Source organism: Castor canadensis, chromosome 4 (assembly GCF_047511655.1).
Source record: "Castor canadensis chromosome 4, mCasCan1.hap1v2, whole genome shotgun sequence".
Lineage (NCBI taxonomy): Eukaryota > Metazoa > Chordata > Mammalia > Rodentia > Castoridae > Castor > Castor canadensis.
The window spans coordinates 126,098,679-126,116,676 of record NC_133389.1 but is presented as its reverse complement, the minus strand read 5'-3'; the positions used below and the strand labels follow the sequence as shown (position 1 = coordinate 126,116,676).

The 17,998-nt window shown below is 42.1% G+C and overlaps 1 protein-coding gene across 8 annotated transcripts in view; it reads right to left on the bottom strand.

Moving 5' to 3' along the window:
- Rapgef4 (Rap guanine nucleotide exchange factor 4) overlaps nt 1-17,998 on the bottom strand; it is a 277,285-nt gene that overhangs the window by 112,076 nt on the left and 147,211 nt on the right. For 7 of the 8 annotated variants that reach the window (XM_074071113.1, XM_074071114.1, XM_020166059.2 and 4 more), the window contains 2 exons: nt 12,232-12,304; nt 8,183-8,202 (listed from right to left, as the gene is read on the bottom strand). In XM_074071113.1, the coding sequence (XP_073927214.1) occupies nt 8,183-8,202; nt 12,232-12,304 (93 nt within the window). Of the gene's footprint in view, nt 1-3,852; nt 8,127-8,182; nt 8,203-12,231; nt 12,305-17,998 lie in introns of those variants that run through there. The other variant, XM_074071117.1, reaches the window with a different exon arrangement.

Sequence of the window (17,998 nt, the reverse complement as noted above, 5' to 3'; positions counted from 1 at the left end):
ATTGCCTGCATTTGGGAAAGTCAACTATCAACACGATAGAGGGAAGACTATACGTATGCACGCATGAATGGATGGATGAACGAATGAATTGGTGATTTGGGTTGATGTGGAAGTTCTCAAATCCCCGGCATCTTACAAAAGAAAGTAACACTCACTATTAATATTTCCATTTTATTCAAACAGCTTGTGCCATGTAAGTAAAACTTCAAGGTTAGACATGCAAAAACATCCGAATGCCCACCAGAGGGAGCCCAAGTGTTTTTCTGAATACACCAGACACCAAAGGGAGGAAAAGGAAGGAAAGGAGGGGAGGGGAAGCATCACCTGTTTCAGTCATTTAAAAGAATATCTCATTGAATGGCAGAACCAATTTTGCACTTACGTTACAAATCCCTTTACTCAGCAGTGGTACATTGCAATGCTTTGACACAAAAAACGAGAATTAGCTAAGTGTAATTTAAAAATTCACATACCCTAAAACTAGAAGGTCCAGGGGGAACTGCTGGGAGAGCATCCATGATTCTCTGCTGCACCCAGACAAGCTCTCTGTAGCTCATTTTAGCGTTCCCAATCTTCCTGCTATTCTGGTCCACTTTTGTGGTCAACTTTGTGTGGGTGGGGGGGTGGGGGGGTAGGTTTGGGTGTGGCTTCCTCACTACTTGGGATTGGGCAATCAAATTAACAGCACTTGCTGTGATTTGGGATTTTTTTCATTCTCCTGTCTAAACCAAGATTAAATGACTTTCCATTTGTCATCCTGAAGTTTTCATAGAACTGAGACCTGGACCAAGTCCTAAAAAGATGCAAGCGGACCTCTCCAAGACTTTCCAGAACCAAGTTCCAGGCGAACAAGACCCTTAAGGGCCAACCTCAGTGATCCCCTCCCAAGCTAGAAAAATGTCCCAAGACTGAGGCTATACAAACAAGCTTACAATCTTGTTTATAGTTAAGCTCCAGGGAGTCACATATAATGCCTTCTATCGGAGAGCAGAGTCAAGTTTTGGAATCTCCCCCGGGCTTTATCTTATTAGTCCTTTTCTCAGGGTAAGTCAGAGAGCATAATCAGTTTATCTGCCAGGACACTGAAGCTTACAGAGGCGAGTCACTTGTCCAGTGTGGCTGGCTCTTAAGTGTCAGGGACATAAACTCTGATGAACATGCACTTCTGGAGACATGGTTGTAGTAGTGAGTAAGCACTGAATTCTGTCATCCTCATGCCTTCTGAGATAGGAAATTATTGTCTTCCTTTTCCCTGAAATTACAACTGGGTGAAAAGCATGTCAGAAGTGAATTCAGTGACTTAGCCCTAGTTTTCACCAGTATTTTCTTTTTCATGTCTGGATAGGGTAATTGTATAATGTATGCAAATAAATTTACACAAACAAATTGAATTCTACCAGGGTTAGGTTCTCAGCTGAATGCTGCTAGGTTTAACATGCTTATTAATGCTTTGGATATAGAATCAAAAGCATTCTTATCACATTTAACAATGGCACCCAATTGGGTGGGGGTGTCTGACAATTTGGAAAACTGGATTGAAATTTAAAATGACCTTGATGAAAGGAAAAAAAAGGGCAAAATTCAATAGAAAGCCTTGCAAAATAATTCATTCAAAAGGGGGAGGGGAAAACAAAGGAGAAGAAGAGGTGAGGGAGCACTGACTGGGCAATTATAAGAAAAGGAGCTGGAGGTCAGAGGAAGCAGGGAGCACTGAAGCATCAGCAATCCAGTTCTGTGCTTTTAAAAAAAGGGGCATGATTTTGGGAAGTACAAACAGGGAAAAACTCAAGCTAATCCTCCCACCTTCTTCCAAAGTAACTAAAGATTTGAGTGCAGGGAGAAAAGGTGTTCTGTTGATACCCTCAAACCCCCATACCTTAGAAGCTAGAATGGCCACAACAACTAATTTCAACAATCTGATGAAACTGGCTTCAAGAGAAAGAGTTCTGGGGCTCAGGTCCTTTTTTCATGTAACACCCTCAGCCTAGAGTCCTCTTTCCCTTCCTCCTGGGTGGACACAGATACCAGGCCCAGCCCATGTTTCATTAATACTCTTGGAGACCCCAGAAGCATGACCTCCTCTCCTCATTCTGCAGGTGAGGAACCAAAGGCACAACGAGGGCGAGTACCTGTTCACCTGCTCTGGTCAGGCTAAGGGATCCTAGAGCTGGGGTTGGGGCTCCCAAGGCCACATAGGACCACTCGCCTGCCTACCCAGGCACCTACAATATTCCACTGGATTTATCTGTTCTCATGTCTACTCTGTCCCGACTGCCCCTCCCTCACGGAAGGTAGCATGCTTCATTTATTTTCATGGTCCCATTCAGGGATAGGGACTGGTCAATCAAAGTATGTTAAATCAAAGTATGTCAAAGGTTTTAAGTAAGTTCATGACATTCTATCGGTATTTCTGAGTTATTTTTTGACTGAAGGAAAACAGAAAATAAAGCTACATTGAAGTGAAGAGGATTTATTTACAAAAACTAGCAATAAGAGTTCTGAGTGTTCCCAGACATATTACTAAAGGTGACCTGACCACCTTTTTTCTGGAAATTCTAAAAGATGGAAATACTTACATATATGTTCACACACACATGAACTGTATGTTAAGTGTCTACATATATAAGTATGTAGTATATTTGTGTACCTGCATGAACATGTATCAGTCTATCATTCTTCGGTGTAACTTGACCTGAAGGTAAAGAGAACAACCACAGAAGAGTTTAATATCTGTGGACTCCGGGGAGCCTCCCTTACACCGAATTGTTATTAAAGAAGAAGGCAAATCCTACATGACATGTCAACACTAGATTAATTGAGCCAATCTGAAAGCATGACAATTTTCCTTCCTAACCATAAGACATTTTGCAAATAGTTTGGTTTCAATTTTTCAAAACAGGAATGATCAAACATAAATGACACTAGATGTTTAATTCTCAGTTAATTGAGATAATGCTCTAGCAACCCAAAGTACCCAGTGGTGAAGATAACTGCCTTCAGTGCAGGATAAAACATTTCTAAAGACGACAATACACTCTCCCACAACTTTGGATTCAGCAGTAGACCATTTCACCATTAGCATGACATCATGCTGTTCGCCTCTGCCAACAGTGGAACTGATTCTCACAGCACAGCCCAGACTGAACCGTCTCATTGCAAGGACAGGCCATTTATGCAGAGACAGAGAGGGCAGAGAGAAGCTGTCGACTAAAGACAGGGAGGAAACTTAGTGTCTTTTATTATTAATTATTGACCATCAAACAATACACTACCCAGCTTCTCTGTCATCTCTTGACCAAGTCAAATTCTAATCATGGAAAAAACTGAGCAAGCAGATTCAAAGCAGGGTTCGACAGCATAACTCAGTTGGAAAATTACCAGCATAGTAGCAGCATGAAAAAATTCTATTTCATAAAAAATATTAAAAATTTTTTAATGGCACAAAATCTATCAACATTAAAACAATCACCAGATGTAATTCATAATATTATAAAAATAATTCTAAAATATTACAATGAGTCACCAATCCCAATACACCCCAATACACACCCTCTCACCACGCAAACTCATGGCAAGCAAACCCTAGGCACGATGGTAGATGTCACAAGCACCCAGTCTAACTGAGGACAGATGAAGGGTCGGGATTTCAGGGTGTTACCTAGTTTGTGCTGCCTGCTAAAAGTGAATGGCAACCACACATCATCTTAAAAATCCAGCCAACATGCCACTGCAGAAACGAGAGAGAGAGAGAGATGGTACAGTCAGCTTTTATAACAGAGTAGAGGAACAGATGGAAGAAAAAGCAGAAAGAAATCCAGCAAGGCCATTCCACCAGTAAAACGCGTAACTCACAAGTACAAAAACAAACATTCTTCAGAAACTGGAGAGCTGAGGTGTTCTTGGCACTTTGGACACTGGTGTTTTCCAGGAGTGGAGCAGAGTAAGGCCTGGCTCGCTGGGCTACGCTTCCTAACAAGCCAGCTCAAGAAATGAGGATTTACACACCATACAAGTCACAGGACCTGCAGCAGCCTGGCTAAATCTAATCTTCACTTGGCGATAAGTAATTTGTCCTTCAAAATCAGAACAGGCAGGCTCCAGCTTTCCTGACTTTGGGGTTCTGTTGTTTCATTCTCCTGTTACACAGAGCTTTTGCATCCTGGGTCACTCACACATGCGTTTCCCAGTGGTGATGGTGCAAAACCATTCGTACCCTAGGACAGAAGAAAACGGCTGCCAAGGGCAGACCTTGAACTCTAGCCAAGATGTCTTCATGGACTCTGGACCTGTAGGAGTCATTTTGAAAGCAGAGCACTGAAAGTGTGTTCTGCAAAAAACTGTTGGTTTGAATTCAGTGGGTATTCTAAGTCAGAGTTAAAAGGGTCTAGCCAGTTTTATGGGACTATCTCAGTTTTTTCGTGTCTGAAGTTTGTATGAGGATACACTTTTTTTTTCTTTTAATCTGGCCCAGAATGACATGGTCCTAGTCAATTTGTAGTGGTAAAATAAATAGTGTTCATATAAGAGGCGGGAAATGTTCCAGTTTGTTTTCTCTAATCTTGAAAAATAGCAATGACAAAGAAAAATATTCCCTAAACACTCCTAAATTCCTAACCTTTTAACCCTAACACTTACTTATTATTAGACTGATCTGTCTTTTTTCTCCCAGTGCTAGATCGAACCCAGAGCCTCACACCTATTAAACAAGTACTGTACCACTTGAACTACGTCCCCAACTACAGCTCTTTTGTTTTGTTTGTTTGTTTGTTTTTGAGATAAGGTCGCACTAACTTTGCTTGGCCTGGCCTTAAACTTGAGATCCTCCTAAGATGCTGTTATTACAGGAGTAAGTCACTGTGCCTGGCCTCTTGACCTCTCCTTAATGAGACTTTTTACAAACTGTAAATTATTTCCTTACCAGCTGCTGTTTAAAACCTTACATATTTATACTAATTTCCAAAAACTATTCTTCAACATGATTCATGATTTTTAAAAGTGTGAGAAACTCCTGCTGAAAGTAATCTTACCAGGAGAACTACCAGGCACTTTGACAGGCCCTCTAGGCTTGCTCATTCCTAATCGCTCCTAGGAAATCTTCCCACACTTGGGAAATACCTTTAACCTCTGAATTGATCCGGCTTCCCATTGGGAAAGCACTCCTTGGTATTTAGCAAGAAGCTTATGATAACATCATAATCGATACATATCAATGCCATAACTGTCCAAAAAAGAGGACTTCAAGTAGCTCTTTTGGAAACAAGAAATGTGTAAATTGAGAATGGATTATTTTGTATGAATCCCATGAATCTATTCTCTGGCTCCTTCTATACTGAGAAAGAAAGGCATAACCTTCTAAACAACAAGACCCCAGAGTAGTTGCCTGTCTGAGGATAAAGCACAATAAAGAACAATATCTACATAACTAGTAAAAAAAAATTTACAGGCTCACTCCTTTAGAAGGCAATTGTAGCATTTTACTATAAGGCTTATAACTTCAGTGTTAAACATGTCATCCATGGACGGCACACACAGACGAGGGGAAAACTCAGTATAAACAGATCAAAGAGAAGAATTTCTGTGGAAAACCAACAGCCCCAAATAATCATAACCTTATCAAAACAGTGCACTTGTACAACTGTCTCCACAGTCATTTTTCCAATATTTGTTTCTCCATTATTCTGTAGATTCCAGTGTCCTGTGTCATCCAACACCACATGGTGTCCTGCCCATATCAGATATAGTGAGCAGCAGATAAAATAATCCAGCAAGAAACATTTGTTTCTACGAAAGTGCAATTTCTAAAAAGAAAGTTCTTTTCCTGTGAGGTAAGGCCAAGTCTGGAAATAAAGCACAGCTGGCAAGGTAGTTAAAACCCATACTGATGTCTGTATATTCGATTAAAAGTTACACGATTAACAAAACTCTGAGCAGACACTGGGATGGAGAATATATTCTGGAAAGAATCTGTTTAAATGCTGAAACAACAGTCTAAGCACTTTTATTCCAGTCCACAGGCTTATTACTGTTATTTAGAAACTCGGGGGAATATCATATTGCTCAGCATGGAGTTATAGAAGACAAAGGATAAAAGAAATCATAACGCAACTTGTCCCTATAAAGGAAAAAATGTCAATTAACACCACTTTAAGGCTCTTAGGCTTCTTTTTATCTTTCTAGAACTTCAGCTCTACTCATGAATGTCTTTCATCTCATCTGCTTTATTTGACTGATGGTATTGGAGAGCTTTCCAAACGGCAGGGGCATAGTTACATCTACTCTATTTTCTAATAGAGAGTAAGTGTGCTTTTGGTTGCTAGAGAATGTGGCCTAGAATTGCCCACACAAACAGGAAGAAGTACTACTGTAGCTCCTAGTTATTTGATGTTCTGCAAACTTTAAAGTTCTCTTTTGTCAGGAGGCGAGAACATATGACAGCTGTTGGGCTCTCTGCTTATAGCCTTGTGCCTGTGGTCCCACTGTAGGGGGACCCAACCTAAAGGTCATTGAGTGCCTAAGAGTGACAGAGCTTTCTTTTGAAGCCTAGAATATTTCAGCCCTCCCAGGGCTCGCCATTCTGTTGTGTGTTCTCCATGTCAAACAGTCCCTTGACGAGAAAGTGCAAGGCCCTTTTATCATCTCCACTTGGCATTAGTCAGGTGTGAGCTGTGTTTGTCGGAGTGTGGATGCTTTGGGGCCTCCACGTCCAAAATGGTGGCAGGATCCGTCTGCTACTCTAGACTCTAATATCCATTGCTTTAGACTCTCCATGAGTCTGATTCTCTAGAGCTTTCCTCAACACACCAGGGGGGTTTATTTGTTTGTTGTTTTTTCTAACAGCAAAAGATCAATGACAAGGTTCACTGAGGTATTTTAAGGAGAGCCATAAAAGGCAAAAGGACAGTTAACTTTATAAAGGGAAGGAGACTTTTCAGATGAGAAAGATAGCTAAAAAAACAATGTAAGACTTGAGAAAATACTAATTGCAATAATAGTGCTAACATTTCTGAGCTCTATTGTTCCCACTCTATGCTTTCCACAATTATCCATTCAATATTAACAATGCCTTTTAAGGTAGTCATGATTAACATCCACAATTCTAAAGATGAGACAGGGATGTTTAGATAAATCAAGTAGCTCGTCCAAGGCCCCACAGCTGGGAACTGAAATCTGTTGCCGAACCAATTGAAGTAAAATTTTGGCGTGACATTTTAAGTGACATTGCTAGGTCTAGAACACACATTCGTAGTGGTATGGCAGTGGGCCAGAATTTCCAACCAGCTCTTTAAAAACCAGCATTATGTAAAGAGGATGACCTACAGAAAGTTACAACCAGCTCTCTCAAAATGGATACACAAATAATCTTAATTTAATTAAGACTATATATCTTCCCACAGACACAGGACAAAGCAGGGAAAGGAAAGGGTGATGACTCTGTAACATTGCCACTTGGATACAGCAGTCAGGGAACACAAGCACAAGGTCATACATCTGAGTACCACCCAAATGCCACTACAGACTGATTAACTTCTCCACCCTTCCACCATTAACTCTTCCACATTGTTTTCTAAATCTAGAAAGACTAACTAATTAGATCAATATTAGCATGATTTGCATGCAAAGATATGCCACTGAACTACTACCACTCACAGACTACACGCCTGGCACTCTTTGGTGCCAGGAAGCTTTGTCCTAAATCTTCTCTCTCACCTATTTTCCAAAAACAATTATAGTAATTAGTTATTTTCAGTTTCCAAAAAGAAAATGGAGATTTTAGTGCATTTGGATATAATTAGGCAAATTCATCAACTGACCCTAGATTTTGTAGTTTGTATTTCCACTAAGGAAAAGCAACTAGTTTTCTATATGCTGTTAAACTCCTGATGTGTTCTACTAATATGTATGCATCATGCGAAAAAGAAGCACTTAGCAATTGTATGGTTTGCCCCTAGAATAACCTTCCTTTGGACTAAATATCAAGGGCATGTGATGACCATGTCACAGCAGTCACCTTTCTGCCCTTGATATTTTAAAGTGACTCACCAAAGATGCCAGGATAAGATTAGAAAAATATCGCTCTGTTGACTGGGATAGAAAACTTTCTTTGCTATTAGGGTCGGCACAATTATATTTTTTTACCTTATGATGTTTTTTTAGAAGCTAGGCAGAGAGAGTAGCTACTCACGTTCTCCTTGTCAGGAATCCCTAGAGGAGGAAAAAGAGACAGAAGCCATAAATTGTATGGTCAACCTGTACAATGGAACTGAACTCCCTTCCTGAAGCCTAGTAACATTCTGATGTTTTCCATTAAAACTCAGATAATGTTGCTTAAAGAAATAGCAGCATTAATTAAAAATCTGTAACATAAATAAATCAATGCCCAAGAGCAGGGCTATGCACCCATGCAGAAAGTCCATACTTATTTTACTTCTCTACCATATGCTTTACTTGTCCAGAAGTGAAAACTCCTTCACTTATTAGTTTACCCATGTAAGCAACAAATCCCACTGGCCTGGCACCAGAGTGTTCAAAATTGTGGACAGACACATTAACTCTTTCTCTGCATACACTACACCTTCACGCTGTAAACTACCTCACACCGCTCCACCGATCTGAACATAGTGACCAGCAGCAGATAAAAACGACCACAATAGATCTTCCATTTTGAGCAAAGCAACTTCCTGATGTCTAAAAGTCAGGTCTGAGCATGGCAGTAGCCCTTTCCAAGATTATCGCTATTTGTTTTTTGGGTTTTTTTTTTTTTTTTAGCTAAAAAGTTCACTATCCATCCACGACTCCTCTGCTCATTCACTTGCAAACACTTCATAAGCATCTGCAACAGGCAAGCCCTGTTGGTTTTCACCTCTTTTGGGGCTGCTACCCTGCCAGACATGGAAAGGGTGGCTGGATTGGAAGATCACAGCTTGGCAGAGCTTACAGTGCACAGGGCGGAAGGCACGAGTGGTCTCATATTGAGGAAAGAGAAGTGCAGGTGATTTTCATTGTGTGGTTTGCACCTCACTTCAAACCAGTGGAGCAGTGTGAGGTGGTTTGCACAAGAAAAATACAGGGCATCCAGAATCTGTGTGGACAGGGCATTCTGTGTTTCTACAGGCATCCCATGGGATTTGCAGTACTGGCACTGACAGAACTGAGTGTCTATCCTAATAAGCAGCAATACAGTAGGCAGGAAGGCTAGAAATGAACTGACCGTTTGGAAACTTGACCAAATTAAAGCTTTGTTCCCCAAACTGAGATAGTCTCAAGAAAAAATGCTCAGGTGGGAAGCAAGGGAACAGGGACAGAAACAGAGAGAACTGATGGGCATAAGGTCTCAGATGTGCAGAAGGAGTAAGGGTGGCCTAACATCGGCAGTCTGAAGCTCATCTTGAATTGACACACCTAGCCATCCCACAACCATATGAAAGGATTGGAGTTTATTGCATAGGAGCTATAGGATGTAACAGAAGCTTACTTTCTAGGATGTCTGATAAAACAAAGACACAGTTACCCAAATCACCATGTTGTAGTGGCTGGAACTTAGGTTATCTGTAGGGAGCAAATATGAACAGGTAATTTAAGGCCGTGTAGGATCTTAAAAGTTGGGCTAAGGGGTTAATTGCCTTGGAATTTCACCTTCCATGGCATGCCGAGGACAATCCTTAAAAGGTTTTTGTGCAACAGAAGGACAGATTAAGAAAAAGGAGGGAGAGAAGGCTCAAAATTAAGTGGCATTTAAGGCTCTGACCCTGGATGTGATGGGCTGGTCCCTGATTGGAGTCTAGTTTGAGGAATCAGCAGTAAAGGTAAATTCAGTTTGAGGAAAATGAGTGTGGATTTGATAGTGGCTGTTATCAAAGGAAATCATGTCAGCTACTATGTGTGGTAGTGATGCTGTGAGTATGCACGAAAACGTCTTTATCTGGGTGCAACTGTGCATGTCTATCATCCCAGCTACTCAGGAGGCTGAGGCAGGAAGGAACACAAGTTCAAGGCCAGCCTGGATTACATAGTGAGCTAAAAATTTGTTTTAGAAAAGAAAGCCTCTCAAAGTATTTGGGTTGAGATAAATGTACAGGTGATTAAAAGAAAGAAATATGGCAAAATAGTAACATTAAGCTATATATTAATTTTTAACAGTAAATAAATTATAAGCACAAAAACATTCACATTAAATCGAAGTAATGAAAATAAGAGTGCTAACTATATCACTCTTTTCACTTTCTGTATGTGCCAAAGTTCTCACTTAAAAAAACAATCTTTGTGAAAGTTGGGGTAAGGGCAACTCAGGGTGACATTTGAAGGTCCGAAGCCAGGCAGGTCATCCCTACCCTCAAGTCAAGAGGGATGAGGACAGGAAGGATAGTCCATGAACTCTGCAAAGGAAGGGACAAGGGCTGGGAGGAGCAAGTGGCCAGGGGTAGAGTGGGAGAGGAACTCCCAAATGGTCCAGCTTTGGGGCTTGGGCTAGGAGAAGACAGGAGTTGCTGGAGAGGGCTGGATTTGTGGAATCAAGATATGCTCCATTATCAGCACTGCGAGGCTGGAGGCCAGCAGGACAGTAAAGCAGAGAAAGCCTGCAGTGTTTGGGAAGGGTGGCTGCAGCTCAGTGGGTCAAACGGAGGTGTTGGAGGTGCTGGCTCGGGAAGTGTGTGCATCCGTCCCAGGAAAGGATGCAATCATTGAGGGAAAGTATGGAGAAAAAGAGAGAAACAGCTGGGCTCAGACTCTTGGGTATTATCTAAACTCCTAGGGGGAGGGAGAGGTACCTGTGAAAAAGACAAAAATGCAGGTGTCCAGAGAGATATGGGAAAGTCAGGAAAATGCAGGGAGCTCTGGGGACCAAAGGACTGGAGGCCACAAAGTTATTAAAGTCATCAAGAATGAGGAACAGGAGTGACTGGGTCTGTTGTTGGTTGGTCAAGTAGTGTGGGACAAAAGCCAGGCTCTGAGCGGCTAATGCGTGACCACATAGCTCCACCTGGGTGTTTATCATATGCCATCTAAACACCGGACATGTTTTGGTTCCTTTAATTCTCACAACAGGCCTACAAGAAAATTGAGGCACAGAGTCTAAGTGTCTTGTCTGTGCTCACACAGCTAGAAGACAGCACAGCTAGGATTTCAGCCCAGCCACTCAGCTGTGCTAGAAAGGAAAATAAAAACCCTTCATCTCCTCTCCACCCCCTCTGCAGGACAAAGGGGAAGCAGATGGGGATAGGGGCTACACAGAGAGTGAAACAACAGGATATGAAGGTGAGGCACCTCTGCTGAGGGGTCCCTGCAGAGAGTGACAAGTCTGGGAGTGGGGGCAGGAATTTAAGGGACTAGGAAGAGGGGGTGAAGGGTGGCTTCTTGCTCCAAAGATGCTTGGAGTGGATGCACTCCCTGACTCATCACCCTGGCTGGGGGTCATAGTGCCATAACTTCCAATACTGCAGTATGTAGTACTTTTACACACACACACACACACACACACACTTCCTAAGGACACTCACAGGTGCATGGAGCAACTCTCAGTAACAGTAACAGGGCTAAAAATGCTTCCAACATGCATGGACACACAGCCTGAGGGGACCCTGGATTTTCTTGAGTCTATAGGCACCTACTCAAGAAGAGGACCACAGAGAAAAACTTCCTGTCTTTTACCATCAGCCAGACACGAGTCTCTTACAAAAGGCCTGGAGTTTTTGGCTGTCTGTATTTAATGTGCACAAAATGCTGCTTTGCTTTACACAGATCGGTGAAACAAGCACTGTGGTGAACCTGTCTGCACTTTCCGTGGCCACCCTCCTGTGTGTGGTCGAAGCACCTAACCACAGGCCTTGGACTTGAAGGAGCACGAATGACACTCGTGCTGTATCTCTCCTTGATCAACAGAGTGAGTCAAAACAAGCACGAGGTGGGGCTCTTGGGTAGCTAGACGTGACTGACAAGCCCAGTTCAGAAATCCCATTTTTAAAGGGCAGAGAAACAACTCTGCATTTCACGAGAAGATGCACATATTTTGAGAAAGCATTCCAAGTCCCAGCTGTCACCAGAGCCGGCCTCCCTCCACTCGCTAAGACCACAAAGTACTTTTTAAATACCTCAAGTGGGAGCTGGCAGGTCTGTTTACATAAGAGTCTGGAGACTTTTTCCGTCAAGATGGTGTAGGACAGACATATTTTTTGTCACATGAAAACACATCCCACACAACACATTTTTAGATACGAAATGCTCGCTTGCACTTACTGTCATTGTTGGAGCCCGTTTCCATAACACCATAGGGAGGAGCCAGAAGCCCTGCCATGTACGGCCGGTATTTCTGAAAGACAAGATTGTAAACTCAGCACACAGATGTTTACTCACTTCGAGCATTCATTCATTTACATGTTAAAAAGCAGAAACGCTGGCTGTCAGGGAACATCCGAGCCTCGTGTTTACACAGCATGGAAAAGATGTTGGATTCTGAACAGGGATAAGCCTGAATGTGCCCCTGCCCCTGGTGGTAGCTCTGCCTCAGCCAGTTCATTTATGCTGGCTGAATCGTGTGGCTCCTTAGCCTCCCTCCACCCCCGCAAACACACGCTCAGCTTTTTGTCCAGAGAATCTGTACTTGGTCTTTAGAGAAGCAGACGCGATTAAATGTACTGCCTCCTTTACAGGTGAGTGGCACTGAATCAGCCTCTTTCAGAGCCCAAAGAAATGCATCTCTTGAAAAATGTCTTTTTGAAAGAAGCTGATTTGCTTCCATTCACCTGTTTCCTTTTACACCTTCCACCTGCCTGCCATGTGACCTCCAAAGACTTTTGGTATGTTGTCAAGTAAAAGGGTTTAGCTTAATATCGAACATTTGGATTCCCTCCAATTGTCGTCCGCTGGCTTCTGGTGTTAAACCTTGGCTGGTAGCATCTATTAGCCCCAGGAGTCTGTGCTGTGTGGGAGGGACAAGGTTTGGTGAGTCTAAAGCAAGTTGGAGCATCAGCAGAGAGGAGTGACATTTTTGAAGAGGGAAGGTGAGCTTGAGCAAGCCTCTCTTCTCAGGTCATGAATGCCATCTCCTCCCTTTCAGAATGAAAGCTGGGTGAGTTTATTGATCGCATGGTATCATGTATATCTATGGTTTGTAATTACAGTGACACAGAAACGTTAAACAGCATCAAAAGAATCAACACTCCTTAAGGTGTCATGGGTTACGCAACATCAGCAGAAAAGATGTCATGGGCAGCTGGCGGTGCAGTGTTTAGCCTCCACCTGGCCCTTTTGGTAGCTCTGAATGGTGTTTGTGAAGCAACACCAAGGCTTTCTCAAAGAGCCTTCTAGTCAAGATGTGACTAGCTCTTTTTTTTTTTTTTTAATCTTTCTTTTCTCTTTTAGAGGCAACTATATTAACACCTGCGTGCAAACACTGAAATTATGAATTTTCCCTGCCTTTGAGCTAACTCATCACAGAGCCACTATTATCACCCCCCCTTCCTGACATTTCCTCTGATGAGTGTTCCAGTGCTCGTTTCCCTCTTTCTGATGACACCATTTACCCTTCTTCATTGCAGAACATTCATGAAGCACATTTCTAGACATTCAATTACTCTGGGCTCAAACAAGTAGCAAGAGCACGAGGGCCAGATTTGTTTGAAGAAGTTTTGTGGACCCCCCCCCACATAATCTTTTGAATAACTCCTCTTGCTGTTAGCAACTTCCCAACAGCCTTCTAAAAGATTTCGTTCATGTTAAGTTACAGGGCCATTTTACTTTGCTCAGCAATGCTCTCCCAGAAGTGAAGATGTTCTTCGTCCCAGGCAGCTCAACATCAATGTCCAGAACTCCATGGACCCCTGGGGAATAGAACTTCACCTTCCTTCAAGCCCCACAGCACCTGCCCGCTGCTCTCCTGGAGCACTTCACCAGGGCAGCCGCTGGTGGGGACAGAAAATAGAGCCACCCTCTGGGGAGGAGTGTGATTTCAGGACATGTTTGTATTGATCATCTACCCAGGGACAGGGCTCACAACAGAGAACAAGCAAAGTCCCTGTACTGGTGAAGTGTTTACTGCAGCACAGGGTCCATGCCTCTGTTTACCACAGTAAGGACTCCTTATCCATGGGGGCCACTCCAAGGCCAGCAGTGGGACCCAAAACTGCAGCCAGTACTGAACCCCATCTCCACTATGATTTTCCTATCTACATATACCTAAGGAAAAGTTTAATTGATAAATTAGGTACAGGAAGATATTAACAACTAATAATGATATAAAACATTCTTACAACATATTATAATAGAAGTTAGGTGACTCTTCTCTCTCTCTCTTCCTCTCCCACTCCCTCCCTTCCTCTGTCAAAATATCTTACTGCACTTTCCATAATTTTGGACCAGAATTGACTGTAGTAACCAGAACCATGGGAAACGAGGTCATGGACAAGGAGGAACTACTGTATGAACGTAATATATAGCTTTGGATTTGTAAAATTTTCTAGAAAATTTTGAACATACATAAAAGTGAGTACCACATGTTCTACGTCCATTTTCAATAATTAACTCATGACCAATGAATTACCCCTTCCAGAGTTATTCTGAATCAAATTCCAGATATCATTTAATCCATTACTATTTCAGTAGGAATTTCTAAGAAATAAGGATGCCTCCCCGCCAGTACTGGGGATGGAACTCAGGGCCTCACTTGCTGGGTAAGTGCTCAAGGAGCTAGCTGCACCTTTAGCCCTTTTTTGCTTTTTAGTTATTTTTCAGATAGGGGTCAGCCTCAGACCCCAATCCTTCTATTCACATCTTCCCACATAGCTGGGATCATAGGCTTGTAACACTATGCTCAGCTTTTTGTCCAGGTTGGCTTGAATCACAACTCTCCTGTTATCTGCCTCTGAAGTAGCTGAAATTATAGGTATGAGCCAACAAAGCCAGCCAAGATAAGGACTTTTTGTTTGCTTTTTGGCAGTACTGGGGTTTGAATTCAGGACCTCGTGCTTGCTGGATGGGCACTCTACTACTTGAGCCATGCCCCCAGCCCTCATAATTCATTATCACAGTTAAAAAATGTCTACAATACCCAATTGATAGTCAGTGTTCTAATTGTTTCAAAAATGTCATTACTGAATCAAATTTTTTAAAGATTATTTAAATGAGACCTGTTGAAACTATTCCAGGAATGGGGGAAGGGGGAATAAAGGAGAATGATGGAGGGGGTGAATTCAAGTATGATATAGCTGATATATTGTAAGAACTTTTGTAAATGCCACAGTATACCCCCAGCACAACAATAAAAAATGAAAACAAAGACACTGGTTCCATTTTAACACCCTTTGGTATAGGGAGATTACAAAAACAAAGTTGAAATATTTATACTTGTCAATAAAAAGTCAATCTTTCAAAAGCACTTTTTAATAAACATGCACTAAATCTGGAAAATTCACTTATGTTTCACCCTGAAGAGTACTCCATATAAAGTAGAATAAAAACAGCTAACTGGGATAAAACCTCTCAGAAAGTTGAGATTCCTACATAATTTGCATATTGCTTGATCACTGGGCAGCATTTCATCTTCCAATGCAGTCTACAAAAAACAAAAATACCCCATGACAGGATTCTGAGCCTCACTCAGAAAGACACAATAAAACCCCAGTGCAGCTGAAGTGGTGCACACAGGAGGCTGAGAAAGCAGTGTGAGTTACCTGTGGTATCTGAACATGAGACAGTGTTATAATAAGACCTAAAATTTGTGGCATTAATTTGGGGACTGGAAGGTAGGAAGAAGCCTGATAGTGCTGGAGGGACATGATGAGGGTTTGAGAGAGAGGGAGGGAAGGTATTATGGAAGATGGAGGACACAGCTTTGTTAGGCAGGGGTGGAAAGTTCAGCAAAACTAATCCCTGGAGTAATGTAGAAAACACAAAATGTAGCTAATGAATGGATGGGTTTGCTAAGACCTCCAGGGAGAATGGTCAACTGTATTCCTTTAGCTACATTATTTTGAGATGCAGATACAGATGAGCTAACAAGATTTGTTCAGTTTGCCATCAGAATTTAAACTATGAATTAGGATCCAGGACTTGCAAAGTTCAAAAATAAAGCTATTTCTCATCTGTAAAAAACTAAATTCTCCCAAAACTAATGAACCAATAAAGAAATGGGCACGTGAACTAAACAGAACTTTCTCAAAAGAAGAAATTCAAATGGCCAGAAAACACATGAAAAAATGCTCACCATCTCTAGCAATAAAGGAAATGCAAATTAAAACCACACTAAGATTCCACCTCACCCCTGTTAGAATAGCCATCATCAGTAACACCACCAACAACAGGTGTTGGCGAGGATGCGGGGAAAAAGGAACCCTCTTACACTGTTGGTGGGAATGTAGACTAGTACAACCACTCTGGAAAAAAATTTGGAGGCTACTTAAAAAGTTGGACATCGATCTACCATTTGATCCAGCAATACCACTCTTGGGGATATACCCAAAAGACTGTTACTCCAGAGGCACCTGCACATCCATGTTTATTGCGGCACTATTCACAATAGCCAAGTTATGGAAACAGCCAAGATGCCCCAGCACTGACGAATGGATTAAGAAAATGTGGTATCTATACACAATGGAATTTTATGCAGCCATGAAGAAGAATGAAATGTTATCATTCACTGGTAAATGGATGGAATTGGAGAACATCATTCTGAGTGAGGTTAGCCTGGCCCAAAAGACCAAAAATCATATGTTCTCCCTCATATGTGGACATTAGATCAAGGGCAAACACAACAAGGGGATTGGACTATGAGCACATGATAAAAGCGAGAGCACACAAGGGAGGGGTGAGGATAGGTAAGACACCTAAAAAATTAGCTAGCATTTGTTGCCCTTAAAGCAGAGAAACTAAAGCAGATACCTTAAAGCAACTGAGGCCAATAGGAAAAGGGGAACAGGTACTGGAGAAAAGGTTAGATCAAAAAGAATTAACCTAGAAGGTAACACCCACGCACAGGAAATCAATGTGAGTCAACTCCCTGTATAGTTATCCTTATCTCAACCAGCAAAAACCCTTGTTCCTTCCTATTATTGCTTATACTCTCTCTACAACAAAATTAGAGATAAGGGCAAAATAGTTTCTGCTGGGTATTGAGGGGGGGGTAGAGGGAGGGGGCAGAGTGGGTGGTAAGGGAGGGGGTGGGGGCAGGGGGGAGAAATGAACCAAGCCTTGTATGCACATATGAATAATAAAAGAAAAAAGAAAAAAAAAAAAGAATGCCAAAGTAAGAAAAAAAGCCTCACGACAGAGATCGCATCAGAAGCAGTGGCCAGAAAACCAGGCCTTAGAGTGAAGAAAGAGGCCAAGGGTGTGGTTATAAACTCTTCTTTTATGACTTTAGAAAGATCTAAGGTGGTGCTTTATAGATTTTGTATCACAGCCTTGAAAGAGGTTCAAAGTAGAGGAAGGCTTATGCAGAGACAAGTGTGAGTTAGGATTCTGTTTAATGAAGTAGATTGTAAATTGATACATAAGAAACTCAGCAAGCACCCTCTAGGACTGAAAGAGACAGCACAGAACAAAAGGAATCCTTTGGATTGCTAAGAAAATGACTCAGCTGCCACACAGATTACTTTTTATGAAAAGAGACGATGTCTCAGGGGACAGAACTAAAACTCAGAAGGGGCCACAGGAAAACAACTCCCAGGGAACAGAGCTGGACTGGGAACAAGTAATGGGTGCCATTTTCCAAGCTGGACTTGAGAACTGCTATGGACTGGTGACTGTTGTACGCACCTCATGTCAAGCCCTCCCTTTTGGCGCAGGAATGTCTGTTGCAGTTCTCTATCCACACCTGCATTGTCTGGGGTGGGGGTTGGGGCAGGGGAGCATCACTTATCTCTTTCACTCACAGGTCTCAGTCTGAGAAGCACATGCAAGGGGCTATCCCTGATCAGTAACATCCAAGGTGCATCACCCATATCTAACCTGATCTAGATGACAGGCCTGGACTTTGGGGTTTCAGGGAAATCAGAGAGTATATTTTGCA